The 20965-nt window shown below is 43.9% G+C and overlaps 1 protein-coding gene across 2 annotated transcripts in view; it reads left to right on the top strand.

Moving 5' to 3' along the window:
* The window catches only part of DNAI1 (dynein axonemal intermediate chain 1), a 134750-nt gene that overhangs the window by 84042 nt on the left and 29743 nt on the right, over positions 1 to 20965 (top strand). For both annotated transcript variants that reach the window (XM_042831196.1, XM_042831195.1), the window contains 4 exons: positions 3816 to 3903; positions 6395 to 6474; positions 12122 to 12270; positions 13095 to 13194. In XM_042831196.1, the coding sequence (XP_042687130.1) occupies positions 3816 to 3903; positions 6395 to 6474; positions 12122 to 12270; positions 13095 to 13194 (417 nt within the window). The remainder of the gene's footprint in view (positions 1 to 3815; positions 3904 to 6394; positions 6475 to 12121; positions 12271 to 13094; positions 13195 to 20965) is intronic.

Raw genomic sequence — 20965 nt, 5'->3', positions numbered from 1 at the left:
TTACTTTAGAAGTAACCAAATTACCCTAAATAGGAATTTGAAGCAGCTGTCCCATTATTTTCCAGTAAGCAAAGAAATTTCTTTATATCCTTAGATAACTCATTTCTTTAACCTTTCATACTAAGCCATTCAAAACTTGTCTGTTCTGAAAGTTTTAGGCCTTGCTGCCATGGGCAGGGCTTCATGTCTAATATTATGTCTGTTTTTAAGCCTCATGTCCACCTCTAGATTTGGAGCCCCTTCTAATGAGCACAGTAGAAATGCGCAGAGAGCACTGATAGTTAGGTGCTTCCATAAAATCCTCCAGGTTCATACACACAGCTTCAGTTACAAAAATCCCTCCACTAAGTGTGTCCCAAGCCCTCCTCTGGAAAGAGTGCTCAGAGCTCCCTAGATACAGACTAACACTGTTGCAGCATGCAACCCCTGTTTTATCCCCTGTACAGAAAAGCCAGAAGGATTTACTCTGAAGTGGGTAGTATACTCTTAGAGCTGAACACATCCAGGTAAGGCCACCTGGATGTTACACCTCTTGCCTGGGCCCCAGTGGCTGGCTGTGCTCACATAACAGTGATTCTGTTTCACACAGGAGGTGGGACATGCTGCACTAAAGCTCTTCTACATTAAGCTCCAGAGAAGTGCCACAGCTTGGATAAACTAAGAATCTGCAGATAGGTTCTGCTGACAACTCACCTGTGAAAGGGCTTTATGCAGCATTTCTGTGATTCAGCTGTGCTTACTTGTGTTCCCACATCATAAGGCTGTTTTTTTGGTTTTTTTTTTCTCCTGTCCCTTGAATGTGTTGATATAACTAGTTAATAGTCACCTGGTATGACTTCTAAGACCTGCTTAGCACAGTGTTATTTCTACTTATTCCTTGCACTTCTTGGCTACAGCATGAAGTTGAGTTGAAATGACCCCTGAAATTGCCAGAACTGATATGTACTTAGCAGGCAGGGTGAAAAATGACAAGTTTTATGTACATTCTTGTTTTCTTCTTCCAAGAGAAATTCCAAAGAGAAAGCTAGAAATAGAACAAAAAGGGTGCTTTGTTACAATCCATGGCTTTATGCAGAGTGAGGAAGAGTGAATGATTTGCTTGAAGTCCAGTTTTACAAGAGACTGATCTCTGAGTTTTATTTAGAATAAAATTAATGATACCACAGATTTTCTACTTTGCAAATCCATTGTGCAAATATAGAATAAATGAAAGAGAACTTAATTAATCTTTTTGACGGGACTATCCAGGAGAAGTTATCAGACACTGGTAACTTTGACACTTCCAAAGCTGAGATCACAAAGTGAATAAATGAATTCTTATTTCCAGCTGGACAACTGGCAAGCACCACTCAAAATCTGGATAGAAGACTTCAGATTTTAGCTAAGGAAGGTTGAGCTGCCTTGGCTGTGGTTCTCGTCTCTGTTAAAAACTGGCACGATCACTTTGGACAGGCCTTCTGAAACATTCACGTGTTCACATTGTCATCTTGGCTTGGTTTTGGGTCATCGGAAAGGTGTAAAACTGAGGAGGAATGAGGAAATTCTGCTGCTGGGAAGGTGTGCTCTCCCTCCTTATATTCATGCAGTGACTTTTGAGGAGAGCTGTCAGAATCATGGCAGGAATTTTTTGGTCGGGATGCAGTCTGGCACTGCTTCTTGGGGTGATTCTCATTGCTCCTGGGTTTGACTAGCAGTCACAGCCCACCCTTCTTTTGTGACCTGGAGCTGAATTGCTGAATAGGTCTGGGCCACCTTTGTCACTTGGGGTTAGTAACAACTAAAGGGAAATGGGCAGCTGCAAGACCTAATTTGCTAATGCTTTCAAAATGCTTTACAGTTATTCAGCAGAAGGAACAGATTATTGTTCAGTATTCCTGGAAGGCCGGGCTGTCAACAGTCTGTTTACCCAGAGGAATATATGAATGATTCTGTCGGTAAACAGCCTCAGGAACAGATGCATTTTCCAGACTGCAAGGCTGTGTATAAAAAAAAAAAAAGCAGCACAATGGGGAATGCTGCATACGTAAGATCCTTTGTGAAGGCAAGAGCCTACACAAGCTGCCCACAGTGTGGGCCTTGGCCTGGCGGAGGTGCTGGGAAGCAACTTCAAAGAAAGGCTGTAGAATAACTTGCGCTTAGATAGAGCGCCTCATGCAGACATCTTTCTGCCAGAACAGAGTAGTGTGCTGGCACACCTGTCTGCCTGTCCAGAGCACACGTCTGACCACTGAGACTCTGTTAGAATGTATTGACTTGTTTTTGACTTGTATTGCACGGCTCGGACATGGCAGACGCTCTCAGGGAGCCTGAGCGGAGGTGAGTTCAGCATGTCCTGACTGAGCTCCAGCAGCCCACCGCGCTCCTGCTTGGATGGGCAGAGGGCAGTATGAGGAATGTGCTCTGCTCCTGGATGCCCAGGGACCTGCTCTTTCCAGTTCTTGCATACACACACCAGCATACATGACCTCTTATTTCTGTCTATACCCTAATGAATCTGGCATGTGCTGCAAGAAGAGTCACTAGCAGAAAATAAGACTCTGCAGGGTGCAGGAGGCTTCTTGCTGCAGACTCACAGAAAAGTTACTCCCATCAGTAGGCAAAGGCTTGTGGTTAGTCAGCAGTGCAACCTAATGAGAAAGAAGTAAATTATGTTACGGATTTTGACCTGTCCTGCAGGAGCTTCTGTAAATGTGTTCCCTCAAAAAGTGATTAAAATATCTTATAAAACTCTGTCTCCTCTGAGTCGTAGTACTGAATAAATACTCTCAAGGCCTTCTCACCCATTCCTAATGCAAAATTCCCTGGGACTGACTTTTCCAGGCAAAATCTCTTCTTTCACATAAGTCCTGCTCTGGGTTTAGAGAAGCTGCAACTAAAGCTTGATTCACTGAGCTAAGAAGTTATGTTTTGTTCTCACAGTACTCCAGTGGGAAATCTGCAGATTCATGAAAACATCCAGTCCTCAGCCCACACTTCTCACTAATTTAATCTTTAGTTCTTTGTTCTTTTTATTAGCCCCAGGGTATTCTTATATTCACAACCAACTCCAATCTGCAGAGGTATTTTAATTCCCAGAGCTGGTCTAAGAATGAATCTTTGCCCTCTCTTTATTTCCTCAGACTCACCCACATGGTATCTATTTTCATCTGTCTTCCTTTTCCTACCTAGATTGTAAACTCCTTGGGACACAGCCTTTTTGCCCTACGTTCACACGAAACCATGCACTGCAGTGTTGTGCCCTGCGATGCTCTCTTTAGAGCTGTGTTGATAACAATGTGGTGCACTTAAGCTATTTGCTGGTTATTCTTGTTGGTTGAATCTTAGAGTATGAGAGATTGTGAGTGTTAGGACCTGAGGCTGCTCTAGGGACAGTAGGGAGACAGTAAGAAGAGAGATCTGGTGAGGTAGTGCGTTATTAACCCTTAGTGTGGGCTTTAGCTGGTTCCACAGTTATACACAATACCCATGTTCCACTATGCAGAGTGATTTCACCCAACACAATTCACGCTGACAGCGTCGCCTCACACTTGAAAGTACTGACCTCAAAACCTGAAGCTGTCCAGGTCAGCTGCCTGTGCCTGTGTGATGTACGAGAGGCTCTCAGTACCAGTGCACCGAAGCATCAGTTTCCTGGAGGTCTTATGTAAAGCAGCATGTTAGCAAATTGCCAGCTGTGGGCATGAAACATTAAACAATTTTTGGAAAGCTTTTTAAAATTCCTTCATAAAATTTGCCATTTGAAAGTACTGAATGTCTCTGTATTGTTGCTGTTGCTGTAAAGCCTGTTATTCATGTGGAATCTCCTCTGCCTGCAGAATGAGCTGGTTCATACAGATGTCATCAAGCTGTCAGCAGAGGGAACAACGATGCAGGGGCCAGAGGGTCTGCAGCTGCAAACAGTTGGTAGGAGCCCAAGTCCTCGCCATGCTGATAAACCGCTTACTCAAAACCTGTTATCAGGCATTCTGGGGAACTAAATTGGGAATGGGATGTTGAGAAAGAGAAGGGCTAAAGAAGGATTACTCCTCCTGGCTTTGAACATGTAGTAGGGTAAAGTCTGTCTGTAGCAATGGCCACTGACCACAGAGTGGCCAGGTGCTGGAATGGGGTACCCAGGGAGGTGGTGAGGTCACTGACCCTGGAAGTGCTCAAGGAAAGTTTAAACATTTTTTAATTGAGGGACATGGATTAGTGGGAACTATTGATGGCAGGTGAACGGTTGGACTGGATGATCTTGTAGGTCTTTTCCAACCTTGGTGTTTCTGTGATTCTATGACATCTTGGTGCAGACATGGCAAGGGAATTACCTGTATTACAGAATTAAGTCAATTGTATTCTCCTACCTCCTACCAAATGCTGGTCTGAACTGGCCAAATCAAAATGAAAAGCAACCTCTCCTGAGTGCATAGTTCACCCAGCCTACAGTGTGATGTGTCTCATATGGCTTTGGCTCTCTAAAAGCACATGCCTATTCTGAGCTACTATGTTAGACTCCCTCCATACAAGGTAGAGACTGCAGTTCTTCTAGGTTGAATCCCCTTATCCTTACTATCCTGTGTTTGATATAGGAGGCGGTGAGTCAGCTGTGGAAGTCCCAGAGTACACAGGGAGCCTTGAGGATTCCACTGATCATCCTACTGTACCCACTTTTTGCTCTTAAGCTGTGGTGTTGGTTTGGAGAAGGTCTTGCACTGCGTTTAGAAATGTTTCCAGGCTAGTAATTCCTGAATGTGTGTTTGTGGAAAGGTTTGCATTGCCACACAGATTGTAAGAGACCAGTGAAGGCTGAACACTGCAGAACTCCCAGAGGCACTGGGATTATTTGTTAGTGTTGCTGGGAAATGGATTTTTCTAAGGCTTGCTTTGAATATTTAACAATCTATTTAAATGTTAAAAAAATGCAGACAGTATTACAGGGTTGAAACAACCTTAGCAATTCCTTTGAGGCCTACATTTTTTTAACGTTTAGGACATAAAGCTGTTTTCAGCTGCCTTTGCAGAAAGTTCTCGGAAATGACGTACTTCTGAACCTTCTCTGCTTGTTCTGATTTCTCCTCTGATGATTGCTGTGCATTTTCCTTCTGGTCAGCAGATCCAGATTGCTCTGGCACTCAGCAGACATCCCATTTTCTGCTCAAGAACCTTACTGAAATTTTCTTTCACTACCATGAGAGTTTAGCTTCTTGGATGATGTTGCATCTGTTATGGGAGCAGAAACCAGAGGATGTCAAAGAATCACATCCCATTGTGATTGATGCCTGTTTTATGTATGGGTTGCAGCCCTGCTTGATTTGAGGCTTTTGTGAAGTAAGAAGAATCCTTGTGTGACTGCCAAAAGATTTGTTCTCAAATCACATTCTTTTCTGTTGGCTTTACTGCAGTGAGCCTGCTAAATGGCTTCTGAGCCAAGGACAAGAAAGGGCACAAGGAATTATCATGTTTCCTCTCTGGACCGTTTTAACACTTCAGAAAACATTTATGTTTTTGTGAAAACCAACCAATCAGAAGAGATTTGTTTTTCTCTAACGGGGCAGATCTGGTCCTCACTACTCTTACATTTGCAAAACGCTTGCTACTCCCTCTGTTGTGCTAGAGGATGCTGATTTGCTGGAGGTCCACAGATGTAACTGGAGTCTTGTTGACCTTAGAGATGTTTGGAATCAAAGACAGACAGCAGACACAATAATAGGCTTGGTAGGACCACAGAGCAGTAGTGACTGCAGAGTGCCGAGCTGATTTGTGTTCTGCGTCTAGCAGTGTCCTCGAAGTTGTATCTGAGAGAGAAGTCTGAACCAGAAGCTGCAGTCTCTGATGGGGGCTGAGGTTGATCCCAAAGAGAATGATGGAGACTCCCTTGGGTGCCCTTGCCTTTAGAGGCCATCTGGCAGGCACTGCTAATCACAGGTCTGTGTCAGTTCTTCCTGGAGCACAGACTTATTTTTCGTACAGACAGAATTCTCAGAGGCAGTCTTAGGGCATTTGTTGCTTAGGGCAACAAATGTCCTGTGGCTGTTGTTATGCACGGCTTTGGATTTCCACACTAAGTGATCTTTATGGCCAGCTAAGGGACAGCCCAGTCCATTGGTAAAGCACGAGGCAACTACTCCGAGAGCTAAATTTGCTACTAACCTCCTACGTGTATTACTTCAGGTCAGTTCACCCTTCTTTCAGTTCCGTTTCCCCTTTGTGTATGTTGTTTCTTCCTTGTTTTTGTCCTGGAGAAAGGCACAGTTTGGAAAGGGCTTTCGGAAGGGGCGGCTCTAACATTTTTGAGGAGCTTCTGCTAATAAATCACTTCTGGAAACTTTGGCAGTGTGCATGTATATTGGGCAGGGAGCATGGGCTGTGCAGATGAACCAATTTTCTCTATGACTCCTTTCTTTTTTTTTCACAGGCTGTGGGACATCTTTTGATTTTCACAAAAAGATAGACTATTTGTTTCTTGTTGGTACTGAAGAGGGAAAGATCTATAAGGTAAGAATGGCTTCTTTGTCTCTTGATTTACATCCCCTGACCCGTGCTTGTCTTTCAGGTTTGTCATCTGAACTGTTTGCACAGATAGCAACAAAGTACAACTTCAGAGGCTGGTACTGCCCACAGATCACTGTGGTGAGCCTGACACCAACACAGAGCCCCATAGGGTCACAGGCAGCTCTTTGCACAGACCCAATTAAAGCATTATTCTGCAGAAACGTTTTTTCATGCAAACTGTGTCCCAGAATGCTTTGCAGATTGCAGCTGTGCAAGTGAGGCACTAACCATGATCAGAGCAGAAGTTAAAAGGCATCGATCGTTTGTCCTTATGACTGTGGGAAATGGCAGGAAAAATCTCATCTCTTTGCCTTTTTAGACCTTTTGTGAGCAGTGAAACAAATGAAGCCTTTCTTCCTGTAGATTAATGTCCCCAAACCCTCCCTTCCACAATTACATCCCAGCTCCTTTCTCATTGCCCTTCTATCTCCAGTTTCTCACTGCCTCCCCTTATACTTCCTCACTCTTACCACCTCAATGCTGTCTGACCTCAATGACTATGTCCCACCTCCATGCTATAGCCCACCTCCTGTTTGGTGTCTTCCTGCAGCCAAGTGCCAAACAGCTACTGTGGTGAGGACAGGGGCTGAGTTTTGATTGCCTTTGCCTGGTTGGGGGGTTTTGCATTGGTTGGGGATGTTTGCATTCTGCAGCCATTCCTTTTTATGAAATGTGTAAGACTTTAATATTGCCAAGTCCTCTCTGCAGCCAACTTTGGCTAAAATTGCTGGGGAGGTCAAAAGTTGTCTGAGATGAGAGAAACAAACAGCAGAGACAGACTTTTTTTTTTTTTTTTTTTTTTCCTTAAGAAAACAAGATAAAAATAGGAAGTTTTGATCTCTGAGTTAGCCCTGAAAATTAGGCTTGTTACTGCTTGTGTTACTTATATAACTTTTGTTTGGCTTGCATTCCTCCAAGCTGGCTTTTTGGCTTTGTTAACATCATACTTACAGCCCTTCTGCATTAGGAATGGACCATCACTGGGAGGTTGGGATGCAGAACAGAGCCATCCAGCTATACTGCAAGTTCGTTTAGTCCTTCCTGCAAAATGGAAACAAAACAGAAAAAAAAGAATCCAAAGGGATTTGTATTCTGAAATGAATTTCAATCATGTAGGCAAAACAGACGTAACAAATATGTATTCCTTCCAGAGAGATGAAGCTGAAGAAAATTTACTCCTCTTCTGGGTAATATCTAGGGAAGGTTTCTGATCACTGCTCACTTTCACATGACAAGACAGATGCAGAAGGGAGCTGGGAGCAGAGGGGTGCTGGGCAGATGGGTGATGGACAGTGATGTAGGTGCAGTGGCTTTTCATTGATGCTTTCAAAGTACAATGCATCTGTTCAGTTACAGGCAGATGTTCTGAGTTGGCTGATTGCCTACCGTAGTTGGTACATGGGGTATTGTACTCTGATTTGTTTGAACACTGTTGCATCTAGTCCTGATCGAAATGCAGGAAGGAACCACAGGTTTTAGTTCCCTCTATGCTAGAGTGCTGCATGTGAGTACAAAGGTGGATGTCAGTGTCAGGTGGGGCCATCAGTTACCTTTCAGGAGAAATGACTGGACTGCTATCCAGGCTGAGTTACACAGTAGAGAAAGTCCTCTGTGGACGTGGATTGAGTCAGAACAGAATTTGGTGGTGATTGCATTGGCAGAGCAGAGCTGTATGTCCTGCTTTCAACGATCTTCAGTGAAACAAAAGCTAGGAGAGTTTAAACATAGTGATCCCAGCCTTGAATCCCAGGCATTTTAACCACTTACTGAGTGGACAAATGCAGAGAGAGGCTGTTGCACAGGATATTTTCTTTATTGATACTAATGCTGATTTTGGGGTTATGATGAGGAACAAAGTATTCCTGTGGCATTGGTGGGCTTTAGAGAAATATGGGGCCACTGTCACATTGTGCCAACCGCCCTGTCAAAGTCAGGTGTTGCCATGAGAAGGAGGAGGCAGTTGTCCATTAGATTGTACAGAATAACACAGAGATGAGAAATCTTCAGTGCCTAGACCTTTGCAGTATCCACAAAAAATGTGGGGAAAGTGCTTGTAACCTCAGTGTTACCCAGGAGTTTTCTACAAGAAGTTTCAGAAGTTATGGAATCATCAAGATGCTGCTGCTCCAGACATTTCTCAGGGATTATTGCACACTTTAATTCCAGCTCTTATTGAAAACTGCACATTTGAACCTTGCATGTTGTGTGAGCCAAGTATCAAACATGGAATGCTCTCTGCACAGGCTGAATTTTAGATTATTTATTAAATAAATTGAGAAATGAATTTCAGAGAGGCATTTTTCCAAAGACTGTGCATGTCCACAAATAGCATTATAATATGTTAATTCTTCAGCTGCGGAATGATTACAGTGAATTTAAAAAATGGCTTAGTTAATAGCCCTTCTGAAGCCAAGAAATCATTATCTTAATTATACACAGAACCATCTATTGCCCTTTTACACAGAGGACAAATTGTTTCCGCATTAATGTGATTTTGTCATGCAAAACTGCCTCTTTGCATATCATGTTTGCTGTTTAGGAATTGTTCGGCTTTGGTGCCAGAAAGGATGGGTCTTTGAGACTGACGTTAGAACATTCAGCTTTTTGGTCAGAATTATTTTTTTGATCAGCAGAGTGTCACACCAAACAAACTGTGATAAAATTTGAGCTTTTTCACACGAGAGAGGGTTTTTCTTTCTCTCTTAGTTGGTTTGCATGAAGATGAAACAAGTTAAGGCAACAAATCTCTGCAAGTCTGTACAGAAAGAAAGAGTGATTCTTATCTTAACAAAGATGTTTTCTCATGCTCTCATTCTCTTGTACCAAGCACCAGGACATTTGTATCTGTGTGGTCAGGCCAGGCAGTCCACAGCATGGGTCGCATTTGTGTTGGCAGTTTCTGAAGAGCAGCTGGGTGTCCTGATCTGCCTGGGAATGCTGGCTGTGGGCTGTACTGTTTCTGCTGCCAGATGCAGCACTCCTTTGAACAATGTTATTTATTGGATTTACCTTGAGCTCGTATTTCTGATAGTGAACTGTAGAAACACTCCACATTATAAGCACATGTATAACTGTCAATTCAACGTGGAAGCAGAGCAGTGTTGTGTCAGGTTAACATTTGAGATAAGTTGAAATGCTTTTAATGAAGGTTATGAATAAACTGTGTTCCTTGCAGTTGTCCTTTCTTCCCAGTATTCCTCCCATTTGTTTTGTAACTTGTCGCCAGATATCTTATTACTTGTTTTCTGTATTACTTTCTCGCTTTCCTGTCCCGTCATAAAAATACAATTTACTATTCACACACACATACCACTATTGAAATAGGAGAAAAACACTTTCAGCATATTTGAGAAGCACTCTAGAGGATCAGAAAGGCTGCACAAATGCCTGCTCTCTGAATCAACTCATCCTCTTCAAAGCTGTCTTGTCAGAAGTTAAGCGTCACATTTTCCAGCAGTTTTGTTTTTCGCCTTGACATTTGTCTAATAATGGTATAGTTTTTAAAATGAATAGCAGGAGAAGACTTTGCCAGCAGTTTTAGGTAACTCAGAAATTCTTATTCATGAAAGTCAAACTTCTTTCTGAACTAATTTCATGGTGTTCCTTCAAAGTGGGAAGTTACTTCCATGGTGTTCCTTCAAAGTTCCTTCTTCTTGGGAAGGCCATGGCTGTGTGTCACACATCAGAGATGTGTCACTGGAGGTCTGGATAGACATGGTGTGTAGGATCAGCAGTGCCAGAGCACAGGGTATAGCACACGGAGTTTGTTTTTCACAAATGACACCAGCCAGGCTGTGCAGAACCCCTTTTGCTGCTTATTTAATGAGAAAGCTTCAGGTCCCTGTCCTGACAAGGCCTGGAGCTCAGCTCCAAGCCAAACTTGCAGGCTGCAAACCCTGTGTTGAGGGTCAGAACATCCCTGAGTGTTTCCCACCATACTGGTACTGGAGAGCTGCCTTGATCACAGGCTCAACTTCAACAAGGCTCTAAAAACAGAGCACTAAGCATTACAGATCTGTTGGATGCTGACAGATCTTGTTAAGATCTCACTGATCAAAGCTGTCAGGTATTAAGGACCTTCAATCCACCTACTTGGAAAGACAACCAAATAAAGCAGCCTCTCTCTTGTGATGAATTACTTGTGACCTGTTCTGTCTGTTCCCAGCAAAGTGACTTTCAAAACAAGCCAAGTATCAATTTTCCTGGTGACTGAACATTGTGAATTATGAAGCAAAGTTATAGAACATGCCATTAAGGGCGATTTCGTTACCATAATTACATGAGAGCACAGTTGCTCAGAGCCAGAGTATGCATCAGACTGCAACAAGCTGTAGGCACCATCAGTGAGTTTCAGATGGACATGAGCCCCATTCCTGTTTCTGCTTCCTGCCATGGCCACCCTCCTGGGGATGGTAGAGCTGATGCAGCGCACGGACTTCAGCACTCCTAATCCTGTACCTGTCCTTAACACACAAGGATATTGTAAACAAAGCAGATGAGAGTTACCAGACAGTGAATGTCATGTGCAGTAAGTAGTTAAGCCTCCTGATTAGTTAGAGCTTTGGTTTGCAGGATTTAAAGTCATGCAACACTTCAGCAATCCTGCTGCTCGGGCAGATGATGTTTTTGCTGCATTCCGTGGGGAGTAGAGAAAGGTGCTCAGAAGTCCTTGTAGTGACAGTACTGAGGCAGACTGACAGAAAGTCCTCAGACCAACCCAAACTTGCAGTGTAGATACGGCTTGCGTATGACAAAACAACCAAGAGAGTATTACTTGTAAGTGGGGATCCTTGTGGCTGATGAAGAAGCCTTCTGTGGGAGAAGGGTGGGCGAAGATAACCTCATTTTTCTGTGAACATGGAACTGGCAGGATCCTGATCGAGTCCCATATTCTGTTAGTGCCAGCAAGTGGATCGTCATTTCTCCTCCCTTTCATGAGCTCACATAGCCGTAGTAGGGCACAGGGCGGCCCAGCAGCCCAATTGCTCAGCGCTGGACAGCCTCCAGGGTTCTCACATCCTTCAGGGAAGTCATGAGCAGCATGGGAAGAGACACAGGGCAGGGCTGTGTGGTGGGGCATGCTGCTGGGTCAAGCTGTTGCAGGATGGTGGCAGAGAAGGGACTGTAGATGTATTCCTAAAACTTGTTAAGAGCCAAAGGGTCTGATAGATCCTCCTTGTGCTGAGAATGCCATTACTGGAGGTTTTAATTGGAACAATCCAAATGCACACTGCTGGTGTGCTCCTGTGCAACATGAGAGTCATTTTCCCCTGCCTTTCTGAGAGCCCATTACAGAGGCACTGCAGGAGGTGGGGGAGCTCCTACTGCGGAGAATGGGCTCTGTACGCTGCCTCCAGCTTTAAATCCAGCCTATTCCCATCTGTATGTCTGGCTCAATATTGCCTGCAGTTGGGGTGAAACAGCATGTGCTAAATGATGTTTGTAGCACTTCTGGGTACCAGCTGCCTTATCCCAGCCAGCTCAGATGAGCCTGGGAGGCCATACAAATATTTGCACACACCTTTCTCTGGGAATACAAACTCTGGGAGAAGGTCTAGCTCTGATTACTGACTAGTTCTTTCCATTGCAGTGTTCAAAATGCTATTCAAACCAGTTTCTGGATGTGTTTGAAGCCCATCACATGGCTGTGGATTCGGTCAGCTGGAATCCCTACCACTTGAAAATCTTTATTTCCTGCAGCTCTGACTGGACAGTCAAGATCTGGGATCACACCATCAAGTAGGTCCTACTGGGTCCTGGCATGGGTAGTGAGGTCCAGGATAATCCATCTGCATGTGTTGATTCTGCTCAAATCTGAGGCTGTTTCACTCTAAGATGCTGATATTGCTGTCTTATCTCTGTTCTTGATGGCTGATGAGTCAATCTAAAGGATGATGTATGAAGTCTAGCATTGCTCCAGAAGTCTGCCAACAACTGCAGCTCAAGCAAACAACCTCACTGCCTTGCCATGGAACTGTCTACATTTCAGACTTGCTGTGGCAGGGTGATTCTTCTAGAGCAGTGGCATAGAGAAATGCTGGTACGTTGCTTCAGGGGCTTAGATGCCTCCTAATAGAGGCAAAAATTTTTAAAAAATTGGAACATTTAAAATGCATAATGAAGTTCAGGTTTAGTGGTTGAGAAATGTCTGGTTTCAATCAGGAAACTGATTTCATTGTAAATCAGTCAGAGTCAAATGTTTTCTGTTGCCAATACTACTCTTAATATTCAATGTCAGAGGTACAGAGAGGGAAGATCACTTTTTCTTGTATGATTATTAAGCACAGAGTCTCCCTCTCACTGTGTGCAGTAAAAGCTTTCAAAACACTTGCAGAAAGAAGGCAACATGCTTCTTTACTTCTCAGTGCAGTGGGATTAGGTTGAAGTTCAACTCTGCAATGCCTTTGGCTCAGACCCTGGCTAGTGTTTGGTGTAAGAAAGTAGCCCATATCCCATTTCTGAAGCTGGCATTTAACACAGGCTGCAACCTCCAAGTGGTTATATCTCAGTGTTCCATTTTCAGAGTGATCTGTTTTTAACTGAGCCTGTATCTCTCTTTACAGGACTCCGATGTTCATTTATGACTTGAATGCTGCTGTAGGAGATGTTGCCTGGTCCCCTTACTCTTCCACAGTCTTTGCAGCAGTCACCACCGATGGCAAGGTGAGTGACTGATTTTCTCAGCAGACTGAGAAAATGTCAAGGGAGATGAAGGCCAAGTATGAGGACAGGTCAGCCCAATCCTGGCCAGGCAGATCTGGGAGCTGAGGTTCGGCCAGAAGGATTCCAGTCCAGTGACTGAAGCTGGTTTGTCTGAGGCTTGCCTGGGCTTCATAGAGAGGCCCCAAAACTATTAATTCCATTTTTTATCAACCTGATTTCAGAGGACACGGATGTCCAATGGAGCTGAGAAAACCTAGGCAGCAGCATTTCTTACTCCTCCTACCCATGGGCCTTGCCACACTTACAAAAGCAACCGGGCCAGCTATGCAGCAAACTGATGTTAAATCACAAATTGGTGAGCTCTTAGCAGATACTGAAGATCAGCTGCATGTCTTGTGAAGCTTGACAAAACCTTCATAGATGGATATGGCCATTCTTCTATAAGCATGAATCCTTCTTGGTGGGACCGTACCCCAGAGATGGTGATTCTTAGAAGACAGAAAGGAAAAATAGACAGGAGCCTGGGAACAGACTGTTCTTCCTATGTTCTCCTGCTGTTAGCATGCATATTGCTAGGCATGCATTATTTACTCTTTCCTGATGCTGCTCTCTCTGCATTGAGATGAGTGTTGCAAGCACATGCAAGTCCCAGCTTCTTCATGCTGATGACATCAAAGGGGATGTACTGCTTGCAGTGGTACATGCCAAGAGAAAAACATTTAACTTTCTCTGTGTGAAAACAGCTCATTAATGAGTGCTTCCCTGGAGATGGATGGATGGTGCTCAGGAGAAGAGCACCTCCAGCATGAGCTGATACCCAGGCATTGATTCAAGGTACAGGGAAGCAGCAGAATTAAGTGAATATATACTTAAAATGATACAAAAATAAATAAATGAATGAATAAATAAATAAATAAAAAAATCAGTTATACTAATGTACCCAGGCTTAGCCAGCAGAACTTTGTTTCCATTAAATAAAATGAAATCAGCATTTTCCTCCTCTGTCAGGCTGTCTTCAAGAGTAACGACTTGATAATGAAGTACTTAGAACAATCCTAATGTTGAGATGATGGCAGTTATATTTTTGCCCCTAGCCATCCGTTCTGGTAGCTCAGATGGTTAATTTGGGCCTGGCAAGTAGCCAGGGCACGTAGCTATCTGTCAATAGTGTTTTTGTACTGTAAGACCACATTGCTCTGTCACCACAGGCTGCATGTTCTGCTGATGTAGATTGGAAAGTCTATGCAGTTTGGCCAAATTACTCCAGAAAAAAGATGGCCTTTATATATCCGTATCGCTGAATTAGCAGCTTTATTGCAGTTTAACCTTTATATTGTAGCAGAAAATTCATTTCACTGATACAGTGGCTGAGGCTGAGGATTTGTCTCACTAAGCAATGGAGATAACTTTACTGGTGCGCCTGGGCCTCCTTCAGGTTACTGCAGCCTGAAGAAAGCAGTGCAGGTGCTTTTCCATCTGTGGGAGGATAGCTTGGGCCATTTATGCGTTCCCCTTCTCCCATATACCAAGTGTGTTCCCTACAAGAATACTTATCTGAGTCCCAAACCTGGACAGAGTTCATTGAAAGCTGGGCTGAGCAGAGCAGATACATGTGTAGTCTATTTGTGTCCTGGCATCTAACTGTGGGGAAGAGGAAGAAATGTCTGCAGGCAGTGAGACACCCTGGGCACTACTCACTTGAGCCAGGTTCTTCGTCAGAGCTTTACTCATTGCTGAGAAGCTCCTATGGACCTGAAATGTGCAGTGAGTTTTTTTCCATCCCAGCTCTTGTCTTAGCCACTGCTGTCATGGTTCTAATTATGTTGCTGCAGAGACACACTAGCTGCATTATCTATGAGCCTAGAGTTCTTGGGGGCTGTGGGTGGGACAGAAAACTACCTTGTTTGGCAGTGCTGCACCTAGGATATTTTATGTGGAGTAGGATCTCATTTTGCTCTGTGCCTTTAATCTCTCAAAAGTGACCATCAGCCAGGGAGAGCCCATCATCGGGCTATATAGAAGGAAAGATTGAGGTAAGAGCTGCTTTGCTGTTGCAGTAGACTGGCCGGGACTGATGCTGAAAGCAATCCTGGTCCTCTGCACTAACCAGCAAGATAGGTCTGAGATATGGTTTAGCTTCTGTTTCAAACAAGATCTGTTAGATCTTCAGTAGAAGTGGTCGTTTACAACCTTTTCATTCTGGAGGATATTCCACTTTGTAGTAGAACTCACTCTTTGGGAGTAACTCAGCACTTTGCAAAGGACAGGCTCTACTAATGCTGGGGAAAACATATACATTAACAGGATATAGAAAACTACAGGACACACAGCCAGGAAATAGAACATTAAAGGCCTCCTGCTCAGAAACAGCCTCTAATTTTGCGTCCACATATAATTATACCTGCAGTACCTGAAGGTTGCCTGGAGGTGGGATCAGGCCCTCATTTCATTCTTATAGGAATGTTGGTTATATCTTGAAAAACACATTTCTTTACTCAAGCTGATGTGTCCAGAATGTTTGTATTGGCCTCCCTGTTGATTAGACTGACTTGGAAATTGTTCTAACAATCTCCTGATACACATGACTCCAAGAGGTGCATATTTAAGAAAAGCTGTAAATATCTGAAGCATTATATTAAATTCTATGTGTTGGCAGCTGGGCGTTTGCTTCAGACAGCACCACCTCTTCATAAATAACCAAGTGAGCACATTCTGCAGCTGGTGCAGTGGACAGTAAATGCTCCTGTTTGTCATGTTCTGGATAATTTCCTTAGTGTCCTGCTCTGCCTGATGGCCGTTTTCTTTCAGAGTGAGCATAAATGGCTTGCGATGAAAATTGAAATAAAGTAAACTGAGACATGCACATCTGTGCCAACACTGCCTGAAAAGAAGCTCACAATTCTATAGCTAAATAAGGGGCTTGATTTTAAAAGGGTAGACAGTTAGCTGGTTGTATGGGTGAGCTCAGAGTGGTTGCTAGTGAGGATTTGGCTTTGGTTTTAGTCAGTTTGCTAAGTCTGATGCAGTTCTGTACTGTGATTGTGTTTCAGATGACAGGATATTCCTTGAAGACTCCACAGTGTTTCCTAAAGCAGGCAGGTGGAGATACCTATTATTTCTGAACATGAGTCCTGCAGCATAGTTGGCTGCCTGCAGCTCTGTGGCCCCTCCAGGCTGTCTCCTGCAGGGACTTGGGTGCAAATGTCAGTATGATTAGCAATGAAATAAAATGAGGTTAGATAACACCTTGTTTCCATGGCTTTAGGTTGTAAATGGTAGAATCCTGACATGAAATAAAAAGAATAGCTGAGATGTGAGGCCTGCTTTGGAAATAGTAAAGTACTGTGGAGGTGGATTTGGATGCCTAACTCCTACATTTAGGGAGCAAGAGATCTAGCGATGCTGTCCATCTTATTGTAAGGATACAAGACAGGGAAATGGGTGGGAGTGGGGTTCAGTCCCTGTGGCATTCAGCTGGATTTTTATTTGGGATCTTGGTTTGGGCCTCAAAGTAACACTTAAAGCAGAAATAAATATCAAAGCATATAAAAGCAGGACTCAGACCTGAAATTTCTCTCTCAGGATTCTTTACTTCCTTTCCTTGAGAAAGGAAATGATGTTGGCAGGTTGTGCTGTGCAACAGCCGTGGCACAGAACTCCGAGTCTGGCTCACTCATGTTTTCTCCTTCTGAATTGATCCAAGAGTTGTTATGCCTGTTAAAAAAGCCGGAGACTCCTGTTGCAAGTTTTCCCAAATGTCTGGATCCCAGGCTAGAGGCCACAGCCACCTTGTGGAATGACTAATGGTGCTGTCAAGCTGGGTTTGGTCAGTCTGGAAAAGGGATGGCTTTGCAGATACCTAAAAGCAAACTGTCAGTGCCTATAAGTAGGTCATCAGGAAGTTAGAGACAGGTTCTTCAGAGCAGCACATGAAAGGATGACTCTTGAAATTCGGAATAAATTCTTTCGTACAAGATTGGAATAGGCTGCCTGGAGAAACTGTGGATGCCCTGTCCCTAGAGATGTTCAAGGACTGGCTGGATGGGCCACTGTACATCTTGATGTAGTAGAAAGTGTCCATGCCTATAGCAGAGGAGTTGGAACTGGATGGTGTTTAAGGTCCCTTGCAACCCAAACCATTCTATGACTCTGTGACAACAGTTGGAATGAGTTGAAACGAGTGCTTTGGACTGGGTGTAAGGAAAAACCTTTCCATCATGAAGGCAGTCAAGCAGTGCAGCATCTTACTCAAAGAGGGTCTGCCATCTCTGTGCACAGAGTTCTTAAAGACCAGGTTGGGCAGAGCCCTGAACAACCACATATGATCTCAGAAGGTTGGACTAGAGGTTTCTGGGAGTCTCTTATAGCCTGAATTATCTTCTAACCCTGATACACTACATGTTCATGTGAGAAGGAGGATCCCAGGGCTTTTACAACAGAAGGCATGTAGTAAGTGCAAGTCCATTTGCTCTTCTGTTTTTGTGGTTTGTGTCCTTCATGACTAATACAGCAAGGGGAGGATGATGTTACAGTTATTCTTAGTAAATATTGATAGCTTCAAGATAAATGTCATCTGAGTGTGCGCTCTGCAGAGAAAGCCACTCAGACATATGCTCCGTGGCCCTTCCCCCATTACTGAAGCTGTTCACTTTCAAGATATGAAATCCTTGAGATGACCCAAACCTTCAGGAAACTAACACCTTATGCTTCTCAGGAAAATAGTATACCCTATCCTGATGATATAAACAGATTTTACTGAGCAACTGTTTGAAGACCAGGTTTCTATCGTGTCTCATGTACAGGATAAGATGCTGAAGAAATGCATGTCATCTTGATAGCCATCATTTCCCAGTTAGGAGAAAAACACTTGTCAAGCACTGCTGTGTGTGTGTTTATGGAACAATTCACCGAGACTTTCTACCTATTTAACTTTGATTTGAAACAAAAACCAATCTCTCTGTCTTTAAAACTTGTGTGACTTTGCAAATAAGAGCCTTGCCTAACGTTTCAGGTACACTGGTATTTCTTTGGGTGTGTTGGACCTTCTCCTGCCTCACCTTATTGAACATGAATCAGGCATACTGGCAGACCTCTCGGCATTTGTCAATGCTTTTGCCCAAGAAAATGAGGGCTGTGAACTCCCAATGGCTGCAGATGTCTTTCCCTGCCATGTCCATGTCTTTCCTCCTGTGCTTCTGTAGTAACACTGTAGTCTACCTAAGCCTTGCATGGCCTCCACTATGTCTGTAGGCCTGAACAATCACCAGGGTGTGAAAATAGTGAGTACAGGTCTTTCCCATCATGCAAGAAGGACCTCTGAGCAGGCTGAAGCGGGTACAGACTTTCTTAAAATGGCTTCTAAATTAAATTCACAGCGAAGTGGTTGTTTTCCAGTAAAACCGTTCATTTTCTTCCACCACAAAACATAAAAGGCTCTTTCTTATTCCCTGCTGAATCTTTAAGATTGATGTGGATGGATGGGCAGACTCCTGTCTGCTTTAGAACAAGGGCTGGTGACATGACAAAGCTAAGTGAGGTAGATGGGCAGAGTCCGTAGGATTAATGCTGCCTTCCTCTTACTCTGTGCCAACCAGGCTGCACTTGCTTCTCTTTCTCCAGCCAGCACGTTCTCTTTGCAATAGGAGTTCTCTCCCCTGCAATTGCTCTAAGTCCAGAAGGCTTTGCTGTGTTTGTACAGGGTCTGATTTCCTCACTTCTATCCTGCTGCAGCTCCCGTGCTATCATGGGGTGTACTAGTGGGCTCCAGACCTGCAGATGCATCAGACAGCTCAGGACATATCTGCTCACTGCCTCATGTCCCATAGCAACTGTGTCACTGGTGAGGCAGTTCTGTGAGCACAATGGTTATTTTTGGTGAAAAAACAAACTGATGGATTTAAACCTCTTTCATCAGTGGTGTTTTTTTGTTTTTGGTTGTTTTTTTTTTGTTTTGTTTTTTTGGTTTTTTTTTTGCATGGATTGTTTTTTATTCAGATGCTCCCAGGCCAATTTTTCATTACTGTAGCTATTGCTCTTTCAGGTTATGAAATACAGTATTTAAACAAAACCCACCCGCTGAGACTAACTAGTTCATTCAGCCTCACAGGAACCAAGTTTGCTCTTTTCTGCTTGTATGAATGTATGTGTAGGGACAAATGCCTTGGGCAGCATCTCCAAAGATATCTTTGATTAACCTGTTTGACTTTGCATGACTTTGCTTATTGAGCCTATCAGGAGTATCTGAGAGAGTATAGAAAGCTGCTTATAGATGCCTTTCTACTCTTTGCTATCAGCAGCCACTAAGAATGACCCCTCACTTAGGTTTGAATTTGCAAGTGGCGACAGTTGGCATTAAGGCCACCAAGACCCCATCATCTGTATGCCCCATCCTCCTGTACAGCGGCAGCAGCTCATGAGCCTTAATGTTTATTGTTTGGCATTTTACAACAATCTGAAATCTGTGCTCGTTCTTTTTAAATGCCAGTCTCCCAGCCATGGCAGTTCAATATCTGTCTTATGAATAGCTTTGCTGGCCTGCCACAGGGCAGACAGTGGTAGACAGCAGGGATTGCATACCCCATCAGACTCTGTGCTGCCTGTGCTTGCACCATTGCCTGTCTTCTCACCCACTCCAGCAACCAGTGCCTACTGTTTGGGGCATAGCCAGGAGCCAGGACATGGGAAGGGATGGAGCCTGATCCTGATCTAAGAAGAGGCAGTCTCAGTTTGACACCAGGGGCTGGGCTGTAGGTCACTGTAGGAATGCAGCAGGGGTGCTGGCACAACTGGTATGTATTCATGTGGCATTGCCCAGTAACCAGTAAGGAGCTGGTTGAAACAGCCTCTTGGTTCTTCACCAGCTATCTGAGATGGGATATCAGAGTAGGGAAGTGTTTGAGGACTGAAGGAAAGACTTTCTGCCCAGTCTTCAAGAGCATGACAGTACAGGAAAGATTAGGCAGCGTAAATACACTATCCAGAAAGATACTAAATGGTATATTTGTAAGCACTTCTAGGTCAAAGAGCAACCAGTCCAGAAAGGCTTTTGTAAGGCTATATCATGTAAAACTGATCTAATACAGTTTTTGAGAGTAACAGCCCTGGTACAAAACATCTATAGAGGGTGGCTTCAGGAACACAAATCCATAAAGAAAGGTGAGAAGATGGATGTGGCACAGTGGAAATCATCCTCAGCAGTCTGTGCAAGGACTGGGACTGGAGCTGAAACCAGCAACAATTATGGTAGGACTAAGCGGATGAGACTTAAAAGTGCTTTAGAGCCAGAACTGAAACTGTAAATGAGCTCAACAGCCTCAGCAGCAGTTTGCAGTCAGTGAGATGAAATTCAATAAAGACACAAACCAAATGTGCAATATTAAATGAGCACTAACTGGGAAGCAGCAGGACCATAAGGCTGGGACTGGCTGCACCACCATGCTCCTGCCAACACCGCAGCTGTGCTTCCAGCTCAGTCCCTGAGAGATGCTGGGGGCACCCACCCCAGGAGCACCAGTGGGGTTCAGACTGGATGTGCTGGACATCTCTTCTGTTAGAGCAGGGATGGCAGCACAGCATGGAGGTACCGACTGCTTCTGCCACGCTGGCATCACACAAGTTCACTGCAAATTAATTTCTCTCTTTGGCTTTCACCTTTCAGAAGCAATCTGAAAAGTAACAAATTAAATTTAGTATAATACCAGGCAGCAAAAGGAGGCTTTGTGAGGAGGTCTGAGAAATACTAGCTCAATCTCTGATTCATTCCAATGCATGC

The sequence above is a fragment of the Centrocercus urophasianus genome, unplaced genomic scaffold (assembly GCF_019232065.1).
Source record: "Centrocercus urophasianus isolate 14NV4802_14NV808 unplaced genomic scaffold, USGS_Curo_1.0 seq_35, whole genome shotgun sequence".
NCBI classification, from domain to species: Eukaryota; Metazoa; Chordata; class Aves; order Galliformes; family Phasianidae; genus Centrocercus; species Centrocercus urophasianus.
This window is presented reverse-complemented; position numbering and strand designations above follow the sequence as displayed.